General features: G+C 43.5%; 1 protein-coding gene and 1 long non-coding RNA gene across 4 annotated transcripts in view; one reads left to right on the top strand and one right to left on the bottom strand.

The window, feature by feature from the left end:
• LOC135550871 (granule associated Rac and RHOG effector protein 1-like) overlaps positions 1–9,416 on the top strand; it is a 51,090-nt gene extending 41,674 nt beyond the window's left edge. For all 3 annotated transcript variants that reach the window (XM_064982061.1, XM_064982069.1, XM_064982078.1), the window contains exons 4-14: positions 385–525; positions 869–964; positions 1,113–1,274; positions 2,094–2,252; positions 3,563–3,660; positions 3,993–4,118; positions 4,333–5,387; positions 6,470–6,635; positions 6,932–7,069; positions 7,211–7,289; positions 7,566–9,416. In XM_064982061.1, coding sequence (XP_064838133.1) covers positions 385–525; positions 869–964; positions 1,113–1,274; positions 2,094–2,252; positions 3,563–3,660; positions 3,993–4,118; positions 4,333–5,387; positions 6,470–6,635; positions 6,932–7,069; positions 7,211–7,289; positions 7,566–7,880 — 2,535 coding nt within the window. In that variant the 3' untranslated portion in view covers positions 7,881–9,416. The remainder of the gene's footprint in view (positions 1–384; positions 526–868; positions 965–1,112; positions 1,275–2,093; positions 2,253–3,562; positions 3,661–3,992; positions 4,119–4,332; positions 5,388–6,469; positions 6,636–6,931; positions 7,070–7,210; positions 7,290–7,565) is intronic.
• Positions 9,417–14,576: 5,160 nt separating this feature from the next.
• LOC135504258 (uncharacterized) lies at positions 14,577–17,215 on the bottom strand. The gene is made up of 3 exons (XR_010450121.1): positions 17,031–17,215; positions 15,657–15,782; positions 14,577–15,430 (listed from the first exon to the last, which is right to left on the bottom strand). It is a non-coding gene; the product is annotated as an uncharacterized LOC135504258 (long non-coding RNA).
• Positions 17,216–17,641: the final 426 nt, after the last annotated feature.

Raw genomic sequence — 17,641 nt, 5'->3', positions numbered from 1 at the left:
TTCCCATTAAGTTTCACACTTGTGACCCCCTCCGGCTAGATAATTTCAAGTAATCGGTTATGTTATGTCAAGTCCCAAGTCTTCAAATTTGTGACTCGAGTCAGACTCGAGGTCAAACCATGACTCGAGTACACACTTTTTATTTATTTTTACAATCTACTGTGTACTTGGTGGTTAGTTACTCCTTTACGTTGAAGATGTTAGCTAGCTACTTACCATTCCCTTACAATACAACACTGACACATTTTCTCATGCATATTGTGTACGTTGCTGTAATGCAGATTAGCTGTACAAAGCAGATGCAGGGTGTGTAAGGGTTGTAGTAGGGTATGTGATGCTGTGTGTAAACTGATATGTGACCTGAGACTATGTGCTGTGTTCCAGGCCACGGGACGTCTGAGGGAGAGGGGACGTGACGGCTGCCTGGCAGGCATCCAGGTCCAGCAGCTCTTCTGCTCCAACAACCCCAACATCCCTGATCACCATCTGAAGGAGCTCAACATGAAGATTGACAATGCCTTACAGGTAGATGGCGCACGCCGCAGGACCACCACAGCCTTGGTCAATGTCTGAAATGACACCCTATTCCCCAATATAGGCTTGTGCACTGCTTTTGACCAGAGCCTTATTCCTGGTCATTTTCCCTGTAATGTGCAATATTTTTAATCAGGGCTCTGGTCAATAGTATTGCACTATATATGAAATAGGGTTCCGTTTCTGACTGGGTCAATAGTGCCCTACAGCACAAGGGCTGCTTCAAATCAATGTGTTGATGGCTTGGATATGAAAGGACTGGATGAAGCAATGGCCAGCCTGACTTACTTACATGTTGAGTTTATACAAATTATTTTGTATTTTCTTTCGCCAGGCTTATAAAGCAGCACTAGAAAGTATGGGCCACAGTGAATATGCACTGAAGGCTGGCTTTCACCTCAATCCCAAATCTGTGGAGGCAGCTTTACAGGTATGTTTACTCTAAGCACAGGACGTATTACAGCTCATTAGGAATGGTAAAGCCATGGATTATAGTGGCTCTGATAAGGGCAAAACCTGGTCTCTAACCTATTTGTACATCCTGTGTCTGCGCCTGTGTCTCTCTCTCTACTATGTAGGGTTGCTGCAGTGAGGCAGAGGCCCAGCAAGCTGGCAGGATGCAGACCATCTCCCAGCCCATTCAGTGTGAGCTGCCCACCATCCCTGTGCAGATTGGTGCCCACTTCCTCAAAGGAGTGTCCTTCAACGAGTCGGCGGCTGACAACCTCAAACTGAAAACGGTATGCCCTGCGGTCTGTTATAGAGGACTTGACGTTTATAGAATGTTCAGATATTGCATAGAACATATATGTTAAATTGGGAGTCATCAGCTCAGGAGTCGTATTCAGCTCTATTTATTACATTTCTATCTGCAACATTGTGAATACACCCCTGGCCTTGGCTCGCTCTCAACCTGGCGCTAGGCTACTGTGATGGGTGGTTTCCTGAGTCTTTCATAGTGCGACCTTGTTGACAAGAATGGATCACTCTGCTCTCTAGGAAGTGAGAGCCGCTTAGACGGTCATTTCAACCACTGATGACTTACGTGGGTTGTGAGTCTTGTATTTGGCAAGGCTTTAATGTTTTGATGTGGATGTCTTAACACTTATTCTATTGTACATTTGATGCCTTGGGTCTGGATAGAATCAGCATCTGCTTCGTTAGTTTACAGATGGATTCTCCCCCAGTCTGTGGGACAAAACTAACTTGTATGATAATTGCACACACTATCTATCTGTCAGTTATCTGACTCACCATTTACCGAATTCAGAAATAAAAAGCACATTCATCAGGACCCTTTAAACTAGAGAGCCTAGACACTTTAACAAGAGGGGACTTAGTCCCTGGACTTTAGTTGTTACTGTTTCCTGTTCTGGTGTATGTTTGTGTTTTAGAAGAGATGAATAGGACCCACACTCAATATTGCTCCACCATGCCTTTATTTGGCAAAAAAAATTAACAAAGTTTCAATCCAAAGTGGATCTTTGTCAGATCCACATTAGTGCCTTGCAGCAGAAGTCTTGTGTTTTCACACCGGCCACCCTGTTTTGTATCCTCAGCACACCATGTTGCAGCTCATTAAAGAGGCAGTGGGGCAAAACGGAGTGACCCCCCGGGACGACTCACCCGTCACTGAGGTCCTCAACCAGGTCTGCCCTTCCAGCTGGAGAATGGCCTGCAAGACCGCCGTTCAGTTACTGTTCGCTCAGGCGGGACTGGTGAGCACAAAGCACTTAAGATGTCAACAAGGGCAGCAAACGCACCCAGATTAAAATACTTGTCTCATTAGATGTCAAGAAAGTTGTTGTTGTCTCAACTTAAATTAGCTGATGGATTGTTTTGATTTAGCAGTACGGCCATGTGGTTCAACCAACTTCACTTATTTTATGAGAAGGTAAAGGAATATTTAATTAGTGAAGCCTCTACATTATAGCTCTGGGCCAGGCTGCAAGTTGTAGTCTATTGTAACCTAGAGCCCATTGTTTGGGAGGTGTGTAATCGAGATGATGAAGGTATGTTGGGTTCCTTTGAACGGCCAAGAGGTGTAAACAAACTCATTGTAGACACAGTGAAGCCAACATTCCTGCAGCATCTGGGTAAAGGATGGGGTCATCTGGTTGGATCTTCAAACAGATCTCTGGCTGTTCACTTTGAAACGAGTCTCCCCCAGCCAACAGAGAGAAAGCAGCAGTCCTCCTACTCTACTTTATTTCCTCAGTGTGGTCTGTAATATTTAGTGCGTCAGGCCTGGGGAGTGTTCTTATCCACCCAACAGCAGCGCTGAGTGTAAAACAAACCCTGGTGGTGGATGGGAGCTTTACATGAGCTCCTTATCCTGGTTATGAGCTCTGAAGAACAGACCACCTTCTCTTAACATTACTTATAGAGCGGATCTGCCAGACAGTGAAAATGGCTTTGTTGTTTCTGGGATGTTAATTTTCAAGTTCTCAACAACTAAATTGGCCTATGCTGCTGCATCTCGCTCTCGTTTTTCTCTCTCTCCCTGCCTGTGACCTTGTGAGTCTGGGACCTGGTGGGTGTGGTGGTATGTTTCTCACAGGCCTGGACTCAGTCCTCTGACTGCCCAGAGGTCCTGAGGATACACCTGCTATATAAATGACAATAGGCTGACTTCCTGTGAGACAGGAAGGAGGGTCCTCCCTCCCCATGACCCAGTTGCATTTGCCTCTTTTTCAAAGAACTACTGGAAAATATTGGGCTGGATACCTAAAAGCGTGGATATTTGTTGTTCACCCAAAGTAGCTTACATTGCCTTTGCCCACATGCTCTGACTATGGGCAGAGTTAGTACTAGATCTTATTTCATTATATCCATTTTCTATTTTAGAGGAGACTGGTGTGTTATTGTGGACAGATTGGTACTCTATCTGCTTTGCTTACAGTCAGTCCAGATAAAAAAGGGCCAATATAATGCTGTAGAATTGCTTGCACAAGCGTAACTGGCTATGAGGGAATGCATTCTATTAGAAGCTGTGCTGATGCAGCTATCTGAATGACTGTGTGGACAGGTGGTTGTTGACACTGCTCAGATGGAGAACAAGGAAGCCTATGCTCCACAGATTGCTCTGGAGGGCTCCAGAGTTGTGGTACAAGTACCCTCCACATGGTGAGTAGGATTATTCATATTTGTCTCTTCTGCCCTCTGTGGAAAAACAATCTGCTTGCTTTACATGTCCAAAAAATAATTTGGCAAATAAATACATTGAGCTTGGTTTAGTAGCTTTATCTTAGCAAGGGAATTCCAAGTATTCAGAATCCTTAGACATACAATTGGCTAAATCGGCAAACTACATACTTTCTATCCACATAAGCCAACACTGGACTCAATCAACTATCATATTTGGACACTAAAGTGAAGTATTAACAGACCTTCTATGAATGTATTTGTGTTATGTTGGACATGCCAGTCGTGCTGTGTCCTGACTGTCCTGTGTGTAGGTGCCTGAAAGAGGACCCAGCCACCATGTCTCTGTTGCAGCGGAGTCTGGACCCAGAGAAGACCCTCGGCCTGGTGGACGTGCTATATACCGCCGTCTTTGACATCAATAGGTGGAAGGAGTGCAAGTGAGTGGATGTGTATTGTCCAAGGCATTTTCACATTTGCATTTTTAATTCCGAGAAAGAATCAACCTGCTGTGTGTTTGCATTGGTTGACAGAGGTGTAGCTCTCATTCTCAAGCTTTAGTTTACATTTGCCCTGAAAGAAAATCTTGAAAAAGCTAGCTAGCTATTGTAATTTTCCATGCCATTGAATGCTTATTATCTTCTCCCTCCACAGAGAACAGGCCTTGCCCACCATTCAGATGCAGTTACAGCGGGAGAGCTCTGACTACGGGATGCAGGTAGACCTGCCTTCTGGAAATGGCTCCAAAGCCTACAGTGGCCTGCCCAAAACTATCTCCAAGCTAACTTCCAAATTCACAAAGAAGGCCTCTTCCAGCTCTGTGTCCAGTGGTGGTGGGGGCAGCTACTCCATTCCCAGCACCCCGTCCCATAGCATGCTCTCCTCTAGCAGCAGCTCTGAAGACAAGCAGTTCAAGAGCCTGGGTCACGCAGTAGACGGGAGACTGCAGAGCATCTTACAGCTGGGCAACCTGTCCAGCAACCTCGACCCGACCCAACCCCAGAACGGTTCAGTGTGTGACGACCAGGGCATGAACCTCCCCACGGACCAGGAGATGCAGGACGTCATTGACTTTCTCTCAGGTTTCAACATGGGCAAGTCCCAGCAAGCCTCCCCACTGGTCAAAAGGAGGAACTCTGTAGCGTCTGCCAACGCCGCCGAGCTGAAGCCCCCGAGTGGAGCCACCGACCGAACCCCCATCTCCCAAACGGTCTCCCACAGTTCACTGCAGCCCCCTACCCAGAGTATGCCGCAGCAACAACAACAACAGCAGCAGCAGCCACCACCACAGCAGCCCTCCCAGCAGGCATTGCAGTACTACCAACACCTCCTCCAGCCTATTGGTCAGCAGCAGCATGCAACACCTCAGCTGCCCTCCCAACAGCCTCCACCCCAGGCTCTTCCCCAGCAGAGAATCTCAAGCAAGTGGCTGAGTGGTTCCAGCCAGCAGCAGCCTCCTCCCCAGGGCCCCCCTCCCCCAGCAGGGCTCTCCCCCCTTGGACCCATTGGCCAGTGGGGCTCACCTGGCCTCCCAGACCTGAGTTCGGACCTGTACAGCCTGGGGCTGGTCAGCACCTACATGGACAGTGTCATGTCTGAGATGCTGGGGCAGAAGCCACAAGGTCCTCGCAACAACACCTGGCCTAACAGGGACCAGAACGAGGGAGTGTTTGGGGTGCTGGGAGACACTTTGCCCTTTGACCCCGCAGGTGAGTAATTTTTCTCCCTCTGACTAATGTGGGTGGTGTTCAGTAGGGAGTGAACATTTTGGAACAGAGTGAAACGGGGAGGTACTACGGTGTTCCTCACTGAACATAACCTAGGTGGTTGATAATAACACTTCAGAGCAGTGTGTGATCTGCATATTGTCATGTTGAAGGATGCAGTCGACTACAAAGGCTCCATATAATAACAATGAAAGTTGGCTCCTTCCTGCACATCGTTGGTCAAAGTGTAGCCAGGGTGAGAGCCAGTGTCTTGACCTCCGATAAAGAAAAGTAGCCTCCTTTAGGACAGTGTTATTGCCCTTCCCTCCCTATTATCAGTAGGTTGTCTGGGTTGTGGTGGTGAGGCAGGCAGGCAGCTCACAGCCTCCAGGGATTCCGTGGTAGGAGAGAACTGTGTCAGTAGTGGGGCTTGGAGCTGTGTTGACTGGGCTGTTTCATAAAAGACTGAGAAGGAAAAAGGAGACACTACTGTTTAGCACTGCAGTCATTATGCCTGGAAAGGATAGGTTGCTTTTGATTTCTTGGGGTTTTGTGGTTTGGAGATGTGCTTACATAATCTCATTGTAACCATTAAAGCCATTTTGGGGTGTGATACTTCTGACAGAAAAGTATATGATCTAGTTTCTGTGATTTCCATATGATTTCCTGAATGAATAGTGGCCATTATCTGGTGCAACCTGAGGAGGAAGTGAAAATCCTTCATAGCTACATCTCTCATTCAGATACATTTTCAAAAACTCTGAACTACATGACCTTACTAGAATCTCTCCAAATGCACTGTAAATGTAGGTTGTTGTCTGACGGAGCCCCCCCCACCCCACCAGCATTTCTGATTTGTCATTTTAAATTATATGCTGAATTTACAATGTGTCAGTTGCTGTTTTTACAGTGCAGCAGACTCTTTTTGAGTGGAGGCCATTGTGTTCAGCTGACTTACGGCTATTGTGCTTTTTCTGCTATGGTAGACAGTCTGGCTGAATGGTTTGAGCTGTGGAGTGCAAACACACAGAGAAAAGCTGAGGATGTCAAACTGAACTTTTTTTTTTTCTCCCTTTCATATGCAGTTGGCTCTGACCCCGAGTTTGCGCGTTATGTTGCCGGAGTCAGCCAGGCCATGCAGCAGAAACGGCAGGTGCAGCAAATCCGTCGACCCAGCAACACCCGCGGCAACTGGCCCGTTTCTGATGAGCAGCACAGGACCTGGTCCCACCCAGAGTACTACAGCGAGGGGTACGTTCCCCAATCATAATCAACACCTAACATCTCTGTATATGACATAGGGCTCTATATAGTCTGCCCAAAGTAGTACTACAGGGTACGTTCATTCAAGGCTCTATACACCACTCCATCTCACATGACACATGCCTACTAGTACAATTTATTCACAACTCTATGTATATATCATCTCTCTATTAAGTATGCCAATCAATCTTACATGCCTCTAAGTGATGTTCGATTTGTAGAATGGTAAGAACAAGATGTTCAGTGTTTCAAGTAGTTCTGAGAATGCCACTTATGTGAAACAGGGAGGCGGTCAACAGCAGCTGGTCAGCCAATCAGGGAGACTCTGCCAGCTCCAGTGATGAGACATCCTCAGCCAATGGGGACAGCTTATTCTCCATGTTCTCTGGACCTGATCTTGTTGCCGCCGTCAAACAAAGAAGGTACAACTGAATCACCATGTGTTAAACGTACACCATAGTGTATTACTGTTCTTTTAGTTTCCCTACAACCTGTTTTGTTATTCATTAAGTGAACTATTGATATTGTGCTGTAGAGCTTCATGTCTCCTCTTCTGCCTGTAGAAAACACAGCTGTGGTGAGCAGGAGGTGTGTACCCTTCCCTCTCCTCCCCTCCATCACTTGGGAGATGATAATAACCAGGTAAGGAAAGTGTGTACTTAGGAGTCTGTGTGCAGCACAGTAATTGGGCCACAAAATGTAAGCCCCTCTCGTTCACTGTGTGTGTGTGTGTGTGTGTGTGTGTGTGTGTGTGTGTGTGTGTGTGTGTGTGTGTGTGTGTGTATATATATATATATTTTATATATATATATTATATATATATTATATATATATATTATATATTGAATCCCTTTTTATTTATTCTTGCTAAAGATATTATATTGATCAACTCCCATTTCTATCCATTCTACTCCACAGGAAAGCAAAACTAAAACTTGGCCTCCAAAGGCCCCATGGCAGCACTCCGCTCACACTCAACACAACACCATGCCCAATCCAAGCTCTTCCCTGTACCAGATGAACATCCCTTCCAGCCAATGGAGTGATTCCATGCAGATGTTACAGTCGCCGGTGTGGTCCACTGCCAGTGACTGCCCTCCCTCCACCGGGATCTCCTCTGGCTTCTCTCACTACACCCAGCAGCAGCAACAGCAGCACAAACCCATCAGCAAGGGCTTTAAATCCTTCCCCATCAAACATGAGCACAGGCCCTCCTACCTTCACCAGTACTGATACAGACCAAACAAATGAGTCCATTGGCATGATAGAGTAGCTGTATTTCTGAAGCAAGTTCCGCTGCGACCATTATTAATGTTGCCCTTTTGGAATAACCATTCAATTGAAAACATTAGTCTAAGTATGTGTTTTAAGGCAAAATTGCAGTGTTCATACTGGCTTAATATTTTGTATGTATTTTTCCATTTCAAATGCCCCCTATTTGAAAGACATTCTAAACTGCCATGTAAAAGTTGTAAGCAATGCATGTCATGCTGGCAGCAGTTAGTCTGCCTGATACAATTTATACTGTGTTTCCTCAGACAAGAGCTTGAGACATGCATGGCCATCATCCACTTTTCTTCTCCTTCTGAAAATGTGTAAGGGATAAGATTTTAGGGGGTGGGCTCTAAACGAGACACTCCAGTTTTCCCCATAATTATATACTGTCTACATAGCTGTAACTGCCAAATCTCATGTCAATTGACTGATTACAGCTAACATCTACTGTTCCATAGCTTGTAAATTACTGAAGTTGAAATATAAATAATAATTTACTACTTTTTATTAAGAGGCTTTGAGCAGGCTCAGCGTACATAAATCATTGCAGAGTTGTAATTGAAAAAAATATAGCAGTAACTATGTGCCATGTTGGTATTAATAGCACTTTCACAATATTATTTTCCAACCAAAGCGTTGTGCAGAAGATAAATGGTGCTGAGAGACGTAAGAATATTATATTGATCATTAATAAAGTTACGAGCCCTAGTGATAGTCTGATCAAAAAGCGCATTAGTTTATTTTTCTTTCCCTGATTTGGCAGTTCGCTTCAGACTGACGAACTCAAACCTAATGTTTGTTCCTTTTAAAATACAATATTTTCTTGTACAAATATTGACAGTATTAATCTTATTTTTGTATTTTCTTACATGTTTTACCATATTACAACCGCCCCCCCCAAGATGTGAAGGCACATTAATTTCTTTAGTACAGAGTTTAACTACACCATATATCTAAAGGTTACCAAATATGCCATTAAACACTAAAACATTGTTAGTAGGGTATTTTTTAGCCCATGTTTCTATGGCTACGGGGCTGTATTTAAAATGCCCAGAATGTTACATTTTTGATGTTTGCTGATGCCAATGTTGCCTGTATTTATGAAATGACACCATGTTTTCTGAAAACTAACATACTTACCATGTTTACACAGATTTGTTTGCTGTATATACATAAATATATCTTTTTATAGTTATGTGCTTTGCACAATCAAAATATAGGGTGTGTTGCTTTGTCTGTTCCCCAAACTTTTGCTGCCTTTTTTTTTAACATCTTTATAGACCTTGGACTGTAACCATTAGCATCTTTCCGCTGTGTCAAAATGGTTTACTAGTGGCATCTACAAAAAAAAAAAGAATGTTACCCTGACAGAAGGTATGAAGGGGGACCGCTTGGCTTATGTTGCTTATTGTTGTCTTGAGCTGGCAACTGAATCTTCCCAAGTGTACCAGCAATGCAACAACAAAAAAATAATAAAAATGACTAGCAATTGAATGTTGGTATTTTCTATGACTTCATGCTGTCACAAATTACAGTATGATCCTTTGAGGGGTGACAGGCTATTGCAGTTCAGTGAAATCCTTTGTCAGCATAATAGCCATTGTCTGAGGCTACCCGTAGTAGTGTATTTCAAACTTAACAATTCTGGGACCGAATGCTGGTGGTGATTTGTTCATGAACTGACCTGTTGGGAGTAATGATATTCTACGACAGCTCAGTATGCCCAAACTACATTGCTCAAAAAAATAAAGGGAACGCTAAAATAACACATCCTAGATCTGAATGAATGAAATATTCTTATTAAATACTTTTTTCTTTAAATAGTTGAATGTGCTGACAACAATCACACAAATTATGAATGGAAATCAAATGTATCAACCCATGCAGGTCTGGATTTGGAGTCACATTCAAAATCAAAGTGGAAAACCACACTACAGGCTGATCCTACTTTGATGTAATGTCCTTAAAACAAGTCAAAATGAGGCTCAGTAGTGTGTGTGGCCTCCACGTGCCCTACAATGCCTGGGCATGCTCCTGATGAGGTGGCAGATGGTCTCCTGAAGGATCTCCTCCCAGACCTGGACTAAAGCATCCGCCAACTCCTGGACAGTCTGTGGTGCAACGTGGCGTTGGTGGATGGAGTGAGACATGATGACCCAGATCTGCTCAATTGGATTCAGGTCTGGGGAACGGGCGGGCCAGTCCATAGCATCAATGCCTTCCTCTTGCAGGAACTGCTGACACACTCCAGCCACATGAGGTCGAGCATTGTCTTGCAGTAGGAGGAAACCTTGGCCAACCGCACCAGCATATGGTTTCACAAGTCTGAGGATCTCATCTTGGTACCTAATGACAGTCAGGCTACCTCTGGCGAGCAAATGGAGGGCTGTGCGGGCCCCCCAAAGAAATGCCACCCCACACCATGACTGACCCACCGCCAAACCGGTCATGCTGGAGGATGTTGCAGGCAGCAGAACGTTCTCCACGGCGTCTCCAGACTGTCACGTCTGTCACATGTGCTCAGTGTGAACCTGCTTTCATCTGTGAAGAGCACAGGGCGCCAGTGGCGATTTTGCCAATCTTGGTGTTCTCTGGCAAATGCCAAACGTCCTGCACGGTGTTGGGCTGTAAGCACAACCTCCACCTGTGGACGTCGGACCCTCATACCACCCTCATGGTGTCTGTTTCTGACCGTTTGAGCAGACACATGCACATTTGTGGCCTGCTGGAGGTCATTTTGCAGGGCTCTGGCAGTGCTCCTCCTTGCACAAATGCAGAGATAGAGGCCTGCTGCTGGGTTGTAGCCCTCCTACGGCCTCCTCCACGTCTCCTGATGTACTGGCCTGTCTCTTGGTAGCGCCTCCTTGCTCTGGACACTACGCTGACAGACACAGCAAACCTTCTTGCCACATCTCGCATTGATGTGCCATCCTGGATGAGCTGCACTACCTGAGCCACTTGTGTGTGTTGTAGACTCCGTCTCATGCTACCACTAGAGTGAAAGCACCGCCAGCATTCAAAAGTGACCAAATCATCAGCCAGGAAGCATAGGAACTGAGAAGTGGTCTGTGGTCCCCACCTGCAGAACCACTCCACCTGTTGTCTATTCCATTTGCACAACAGCATGTGAAATTTATTGTCAATCAGTGTTGCTTTCTAAGTGGACCGTTTGATTTCACAGAAGTGTGATTGACTTGGAGTTACATTGTGTTGTATAAGTGTTCCCTTTATTTTTTTGTTTTGAGCAGTGTATATTAAATGCACCCCATGTTACTTTACAGCACTAGGTCAGGAAAGAACTCCTGGGCAGAAAAAAAGAGCAAACTTTATTTTCAATAACAAAAAATGTGAATCAATTCAGAGGAAATGATTGCCCATATTGTAGGATGGCTTTATATCTATTCTGGGCTGTCAATGTTGGTGCCTCTCCATTGGTGGGGATCTGAAAATTGGAATCTGAGTCCATTTGCAACCCGTCACTGGTTAACATCGACAAACAATTGAAACAGTCAAGCAATGAATGCATTTTCATTGAGGGACAAAACATGCTTGGCTGGCGTCTGCTATGGTTCCCAGGTAAACAATATTGCGGTGCAAGATTTGATGATATCTGGTGGAGAAAAGTTGTTTACAGTATGTTAGTTAACACGGCAGGGTGGCCAACCCTATTCCTCAACGGGATGTTGTTCCAGCCCTACCATAATTATTTACTCATCAGTAACTTCAAATACAACAGGTGTAGACCTTACCCAACAATGCAGGTAAAAAAATAATAGCAAGGCTATATATACAGGGGGTACAGGTTAATCGAGGTACTATGTGCATGTAGGTAGGGTTAAAGAAACTATGCATAGATAAAAAAGCGAGTAGCAAGTCAGTTAAGAACAAAATCTTATTTACAATGACGGACTAACCCGGACAACCCTGGGCCAATTATGGGACTCCCAATCAAGGTCAGCTGCGATACAGCCTGGATTCGAACCAGGGACTGTAGTGACATCTTGCTACGCCACTCTGAATCAGGTGTGTTCGTATAGAGCTGGTTAAAAATCTGCAAACCCAATAGCTCCAGGAGAAGGGTTGACAACTCTAGGGGAAATAAATAGATATGGATGAAGTTGAACTTACTATACACATTGCATTGAAGGTACTCTGATGCACCTTACCAGCTGTTCATTTTCATCCAGCAACTGAAAGTTGGAAAATATTTAAAAAACTGTTACAGCTGGCAACTTGTTTAACAAAGCTACCACCTTGTATGATATGTAGGCCAAGAAGCAAACCAGCAGTACTGCCACGAGGTAAAGTTGGTTTTATATTCAAACATTCGCCAAAAGCCATTTAAAATTGTAAAAATCAATAACTAATTAATTGATTGTCACAGTAACATAGAAATGGTTTATTTTATAAATGTCTAGCATACTTTTACAACCTTTGCTTTGATAGAAACATCTATAAAAATCAAACATTTTCACTGATTATGACAGAAAAATCTAACTGGGTATGAGTTATTCTATAAATGTCTGGCATACTTTTACAACCTTTGTTTTGATTTTATACATCAAATCTATGAAATGCCATTTAAAGCGGTATAAAACTAAGTCACCGTTTGTTGCAGAAACATCAAACTAGGTATGATCTATTCTATACATGTCGAGCATACTTTTTTAAAATTCCAGTTTTGATTTGATAGAGGGCATGTGGTCAAAGTTTCAACAAGTCAGTCATACTTAGACAGGGCCTGGTAAACAATTCTGCATCTTCAGTCATATTAAATTAGATTACAGGGAAAAAACTATGGGATGAAGGGGTAAGGCCTGACTATCAAAGAAGACAGGTGGATGGATCAAGACAGACATTCCACAGTGGAGATAAGGAAAACTAAGAGTGAACCATAACATACACTACCGTTCAAAAGTTTGGGGTCACTTAGAAATGTCCTTGTTTTTTTAAAAGCACAATTTTTGTCCATCAAAATAACATCTAAAGGATCAGTGTATACATTGTTAATGTTGTAAATGACTGATTTTTAATGCAATCTTTGGAGAATAAAATCGATGACCTACACGCAAGATTAAACTACCAACGGGACATTCAAAACTGTAATATCTTATGCTTCACGGAGTTGTGGCTGAACGATGACACTATCAACATACAGCTGGCTGGTCATATGCTGTACCGGCAGTATGGAACAGCGGCGTCTGGTAAGACAAGTGGCGGCGGACTATGTATTTTTGTAAATATCAGCTGGTGCACGACATCTAAGGAAGTCTCGAGTTATTGCTCGCCTGAGGTAGAGTATCTCATGATAAGCTGTACAGTTGTGGTGAAAACTTTTGAGAATGACACAAATATACATTTTCGTAGTCTGCTGCCTCAGTTTGTATGATGGCAATTTGCATATACTCCAGAATGTTATGAAGAGTGATTGATTGCAAAGTCCCTCTTTGCCATACAAATGAACTCAGTCCCCAAAAAACATTTCAGCCCTGCCATAAAAGGACCAGCTGACATCATGTCAGTGATTGTCTCGTTAACACAGGTGTGAGTGTTGACGAGGACAAGGCTGGAGATGACAGTTTGAATAACAGACTGGAAGTTTCAAAAGGAGGTGGGTGCTTGGAATCATTGTTCTTCCTCTGTCAACAATGGTTACCTGCAAGGAAAAACGTGCCATCATCATTGCTTTGCACAAAAAGGGCTTCACAGGGCCTCCCGGGTGGTGCAGAGGTCTAAGACACTGCATCGCTGTGCCACCAGAGACTCTGGGTTCGAGCACAGGCTCAGGCTTTGTCGCAGCCGGCCGCGACCGGGAGGTCCATGGGGCGACGCACAATTGGCCGTAATCCGGGTTAGGAAGGGTTTGACCGGTAGGGATATCGCAGCACTAGCGACTCCTGTGGCGGGCCGGGCGCAGTGTGCGCTGACCAGGTCGCCAGGTGCCCGGTGTTTCCTCCGACACATTGGTGTGGCTGGCTTCCTGGTTGGATGCGCGCTGTGTTAAGAAGCCGTGCGGCTTGGTTGGGTTGTGTTTCGGAGGAAGCAAGGCTTTCGACCTTTGTCTCTCCCGAGCTCGTACGTTTGACCTCTGTCATTGCTAACAAAGAGATAAACTTTTGTTATTGACCAAATACTTATTTTCCACCATAATTTGCAAATAAATTCATTAAAAATCCTACAATATGATTTTCTGGATTTTTTCTCTCTCATTTTGTCTGTCATAGTTGAAGTGTACCCATGCTGAAAACTACAGGCCTCTCTCATCTTTTTAAGTGGGAGAACATGCACAATTGGTGGCTGACTAAATACTTTTTTGCCCCACTGTATATTAACTTGACTAACCGGTGCCCCCACGCATTCTCTGTATCCCCTGTATATAGCCTTGCTATTATTTTACAGAATGCTCTTTAATTATTTATTTTTTTACTGCATTGTTGGTAAGGGCTTGTAAGTAAGCATTCACTGTAAGGTATACCTACACCTTGTATTTGGCGCATGTGACAAATACAATTTTATTTGATTTAAATAATTATCCAAAACAGAATTATCCAAAACGTTTATTGCATGACTACCTAGTAAGTACTGCAGCCAATGTTAATTGGTGATGTGTCCCAAAATAATTGATATTAAAGTTTCTGACAGGATTGTCCATCAGCAAAAAAAAGTTGTGTAAGTGAAAGTTTTCAAAAACATTACAACCAACCAGAATCAATTGGACACAGTAATAGATAATGCAGCTTTAATATTTTAATACATGTATGATTTCTTAGTGGGTAAACTGAGCATTATGCAAAGTAGTTAAGTCATGTATGTCAAGGGACTATGTTACCATAAATAAATATTCCAGTAAATATGGACATTTCATTTACATGTGTAATGGCAAAAGACACTGTAGTTGGTACATAGGTCGTGGTGCAGAAAGTTTAGTGGAGAAGCACAAGTGGGACTTTGAGTGAAGTAACTGAGGGCCGAAAAGGATATCAGGGTGCCCAGGAACTTGAAGCTGCTGATCATCTCCATGTCAATGTACAGTAGATGGGAGAATGGTCAAGTATCACCATCTACTTTGTTTTGTTTACGCTGAGACTGACGTATCACCATTATGTCAGGTCCCACAGCTCCATTCTGGGGATACACATTTTTATGATAATGTAAAAAAATCAAAATTTGTTATTACAGGATTTACACCCAGAACCCTGAGTCTGCTAACCAGTTTGTGGGTCAGGATGGCGTTGAAAGCAGAGCTATAAAATAAAATGCACTCTGACTTATCAAAAAATGTATAATTGACATTTGTTGTGACAATAGGCAAACTGGAGTTGTACATTGTGCTACACAATCTATTGTTCCAGGTTTTTAAAATCGATATTGACTGGGCTGCAATGGAAATGGTAAGAAGCTTCGATATCATGGAGCAATCAAATGTCAACCAGCGGCTCTCCGTCCTACGATGGCTGAAGACGTTTTGCCTGACGTCAAACATTAACAAGAGTGTCAGATTGAAGTGTCTGGAAAAAATGTAAACAGAACCATAAGAGCAGATTACTTTTGTCATCTTTACTGGCACAGTTTTAAAATGTCTAATTGTAGTCATTTTCAATTGATTCATTGACTCCCAAGAACCATAGATTGTTTGTAGTTCATAACATTAACACAACTGACAAACGCTGCTTGACTGTATTTGGGACACGTTTTAATAACATTGGCTATTTGATTGGGCTTAATGTTGCATACCTTGTGTTGTGCATGCCAACCAGGTGAGAATCACCTGAATAAATTGATACTTGATGAATCAGGTCTTCTCTGCTGCTTTATCAGCCTCCCCCTTGCCCACTCCAAGCTCCTCTTCATGGTTCCCTTCTGCAAGACACAATTGTGTGAAAATAAAGCGGAAGGAATGGGAACCCTATTCCTTTGAAGAAGTACTGGGTATATGCCTGAAGTTATTTTACCCAAATAAGCTTCGATGGAATATAAATATTCAAAAAGTGAACGTGCACATTAAAGTCTACTCTGTTCAAAAGCTGACATGTAACGTTAGCAACGGTTTTACAAGGTTGTGACTCGCAAAATGTGCTTTATGTGAGCTTTTCTGTGTTCATGCTAATTCCCGAGCTAGCGGGAATGGAGAACTACCTAGATTTTGAGCATCTCCGTTGTCTAATCTACGTATGCCTGGCCCTGGCATTCAAGCAACAATCTTGCTAGTATGTAATTTACCTTGATAGTATTGTAACAACCCTGAATTTATAAGCGCGGAAATCGACTGTGCCGCCGGAGCATGCTTTTGCGGCAGTCGATAGCGCGCTGAATTTCGAGCCCTCGACCTGCTCCCTCCGTTTCATTACAGTATTAACACGTTTCCGTGGCTGTTATAGTTTACATGCTTTTTTCAGCAGGGCTTTTAATAAAACACAAGACGATGACGTTCACTGCGGCTAGCAGTATGACCGTGCAAAGTTTGAGGCTAACTATATGATATTGTAGCGATCCGCACAGACAGCTGTGTGTTATGTATTAGGTTATTAGTTGGTTGTGTTGTACTTAACAGTACCAAGTGTTTGCGGGTTCCGACATGCCAATCAACCTTCTATCTGCCAATCATGGGAATGCCTGGAATGTTCTGATGCCGGGCATCCTGGAGGTTGGCGGAGTGGCGTGGAGGGGGGTTGGGCAGGGGGATGGAGCATTGGAAGTTAAGACCAGGTTTAGCCATTGTTCTTTCTCTTATGTCTGGGCTTCACAAGAGAAGGTCACGGTTGATTTGTGGGATATCCTTCATTTATTTTGCGTGAGCTTCGGCTTAACAGTAGCCTGTGTGAAGTTGGGTTAATAAACCGTCAATTCGTAAACTTATTCCTCTGTCTGGACAATTGTTCCTTTATGATCTAATCATTACAATATAATATGACCGGAGTTCGAGGCTACCGGCGTTAGCTAAATTAGCTAGCAATTATCTGACTTAGTTTATGCTAAGCACTGCTGATCCTGGTGCTAGGTTAATGTTAGCTGCATTTTATAGTCAATGATGAGAAACCGATCCTTCCACTGTAAACTAGCTGATCAACTTTACGATTCAGTTAAAAATGTCAAAGACAAAGCCGTTACCTTGTGAAGTTTCAAAATCTGTTTGCAGTGGAAAATGGAAGTTATTCAAACTGAAATCTGTTTGAAAGGAGAAGCTAGGGAAATTGGCTAGTAAAATTGCATATTAAAGAACGCGTTAAATTAGCGTGTGTGGATGTATATTTAGCAGCTGTAGGCGTCAACTTGACGTGCGCAGGACCGCTTGCAGACGTTTATTTAGCACATGTTAAACCGCCTGCAAGCACATTTGCACGCCCTTTGACGCGTGTAGGCGTTAATTTAGCGCCTGGACCTGTTTACTTTACACACATAGCATTAAAGAGATCGCGTTTTGACCACGTGCTTTAAGACCAAAACGGTGTTCCACATTTTAACCTCATCGCTAATCTTATGCCGAACCTTAAATTATGACCCAAAGGCCAATTTCTGTTTTCATGATTTTTACGATAGAGCCATCCGGACTTTGTGGCTATGGTAACTAGTGGAAACAGGGATTTTCGTTCATTTTAGTCGAACATTTGCCCGTTCAATTTCAATCCAGCCCCTTGTCTTTACCCTGATATACAATCCTGCGAATCTATGGATTGGCTAATTGATGCTTCCTGCTATATCAAGTTCATCTATCCAGTTGT

The sequence above is a fragment of the Oncorhynchus masou genome, chromosome 1 (assembly GCF_036934945.1).
Source record: "Oncorhynchus masou masou isolate Uvic2021 chromosome 1, UVic_Omas_1.1, whole genome shotgun sequence".
NCBI classification, from domain to species: Eukaryota; Metazoa; Chordata; class Actinopteri; order Salmoniformes; family Salmonidae; genus Oncorhynchus; species Oncorhynchus masou.
This window is presented reverse-complemented; position numbering and strand designations above follow the sequence as displayed.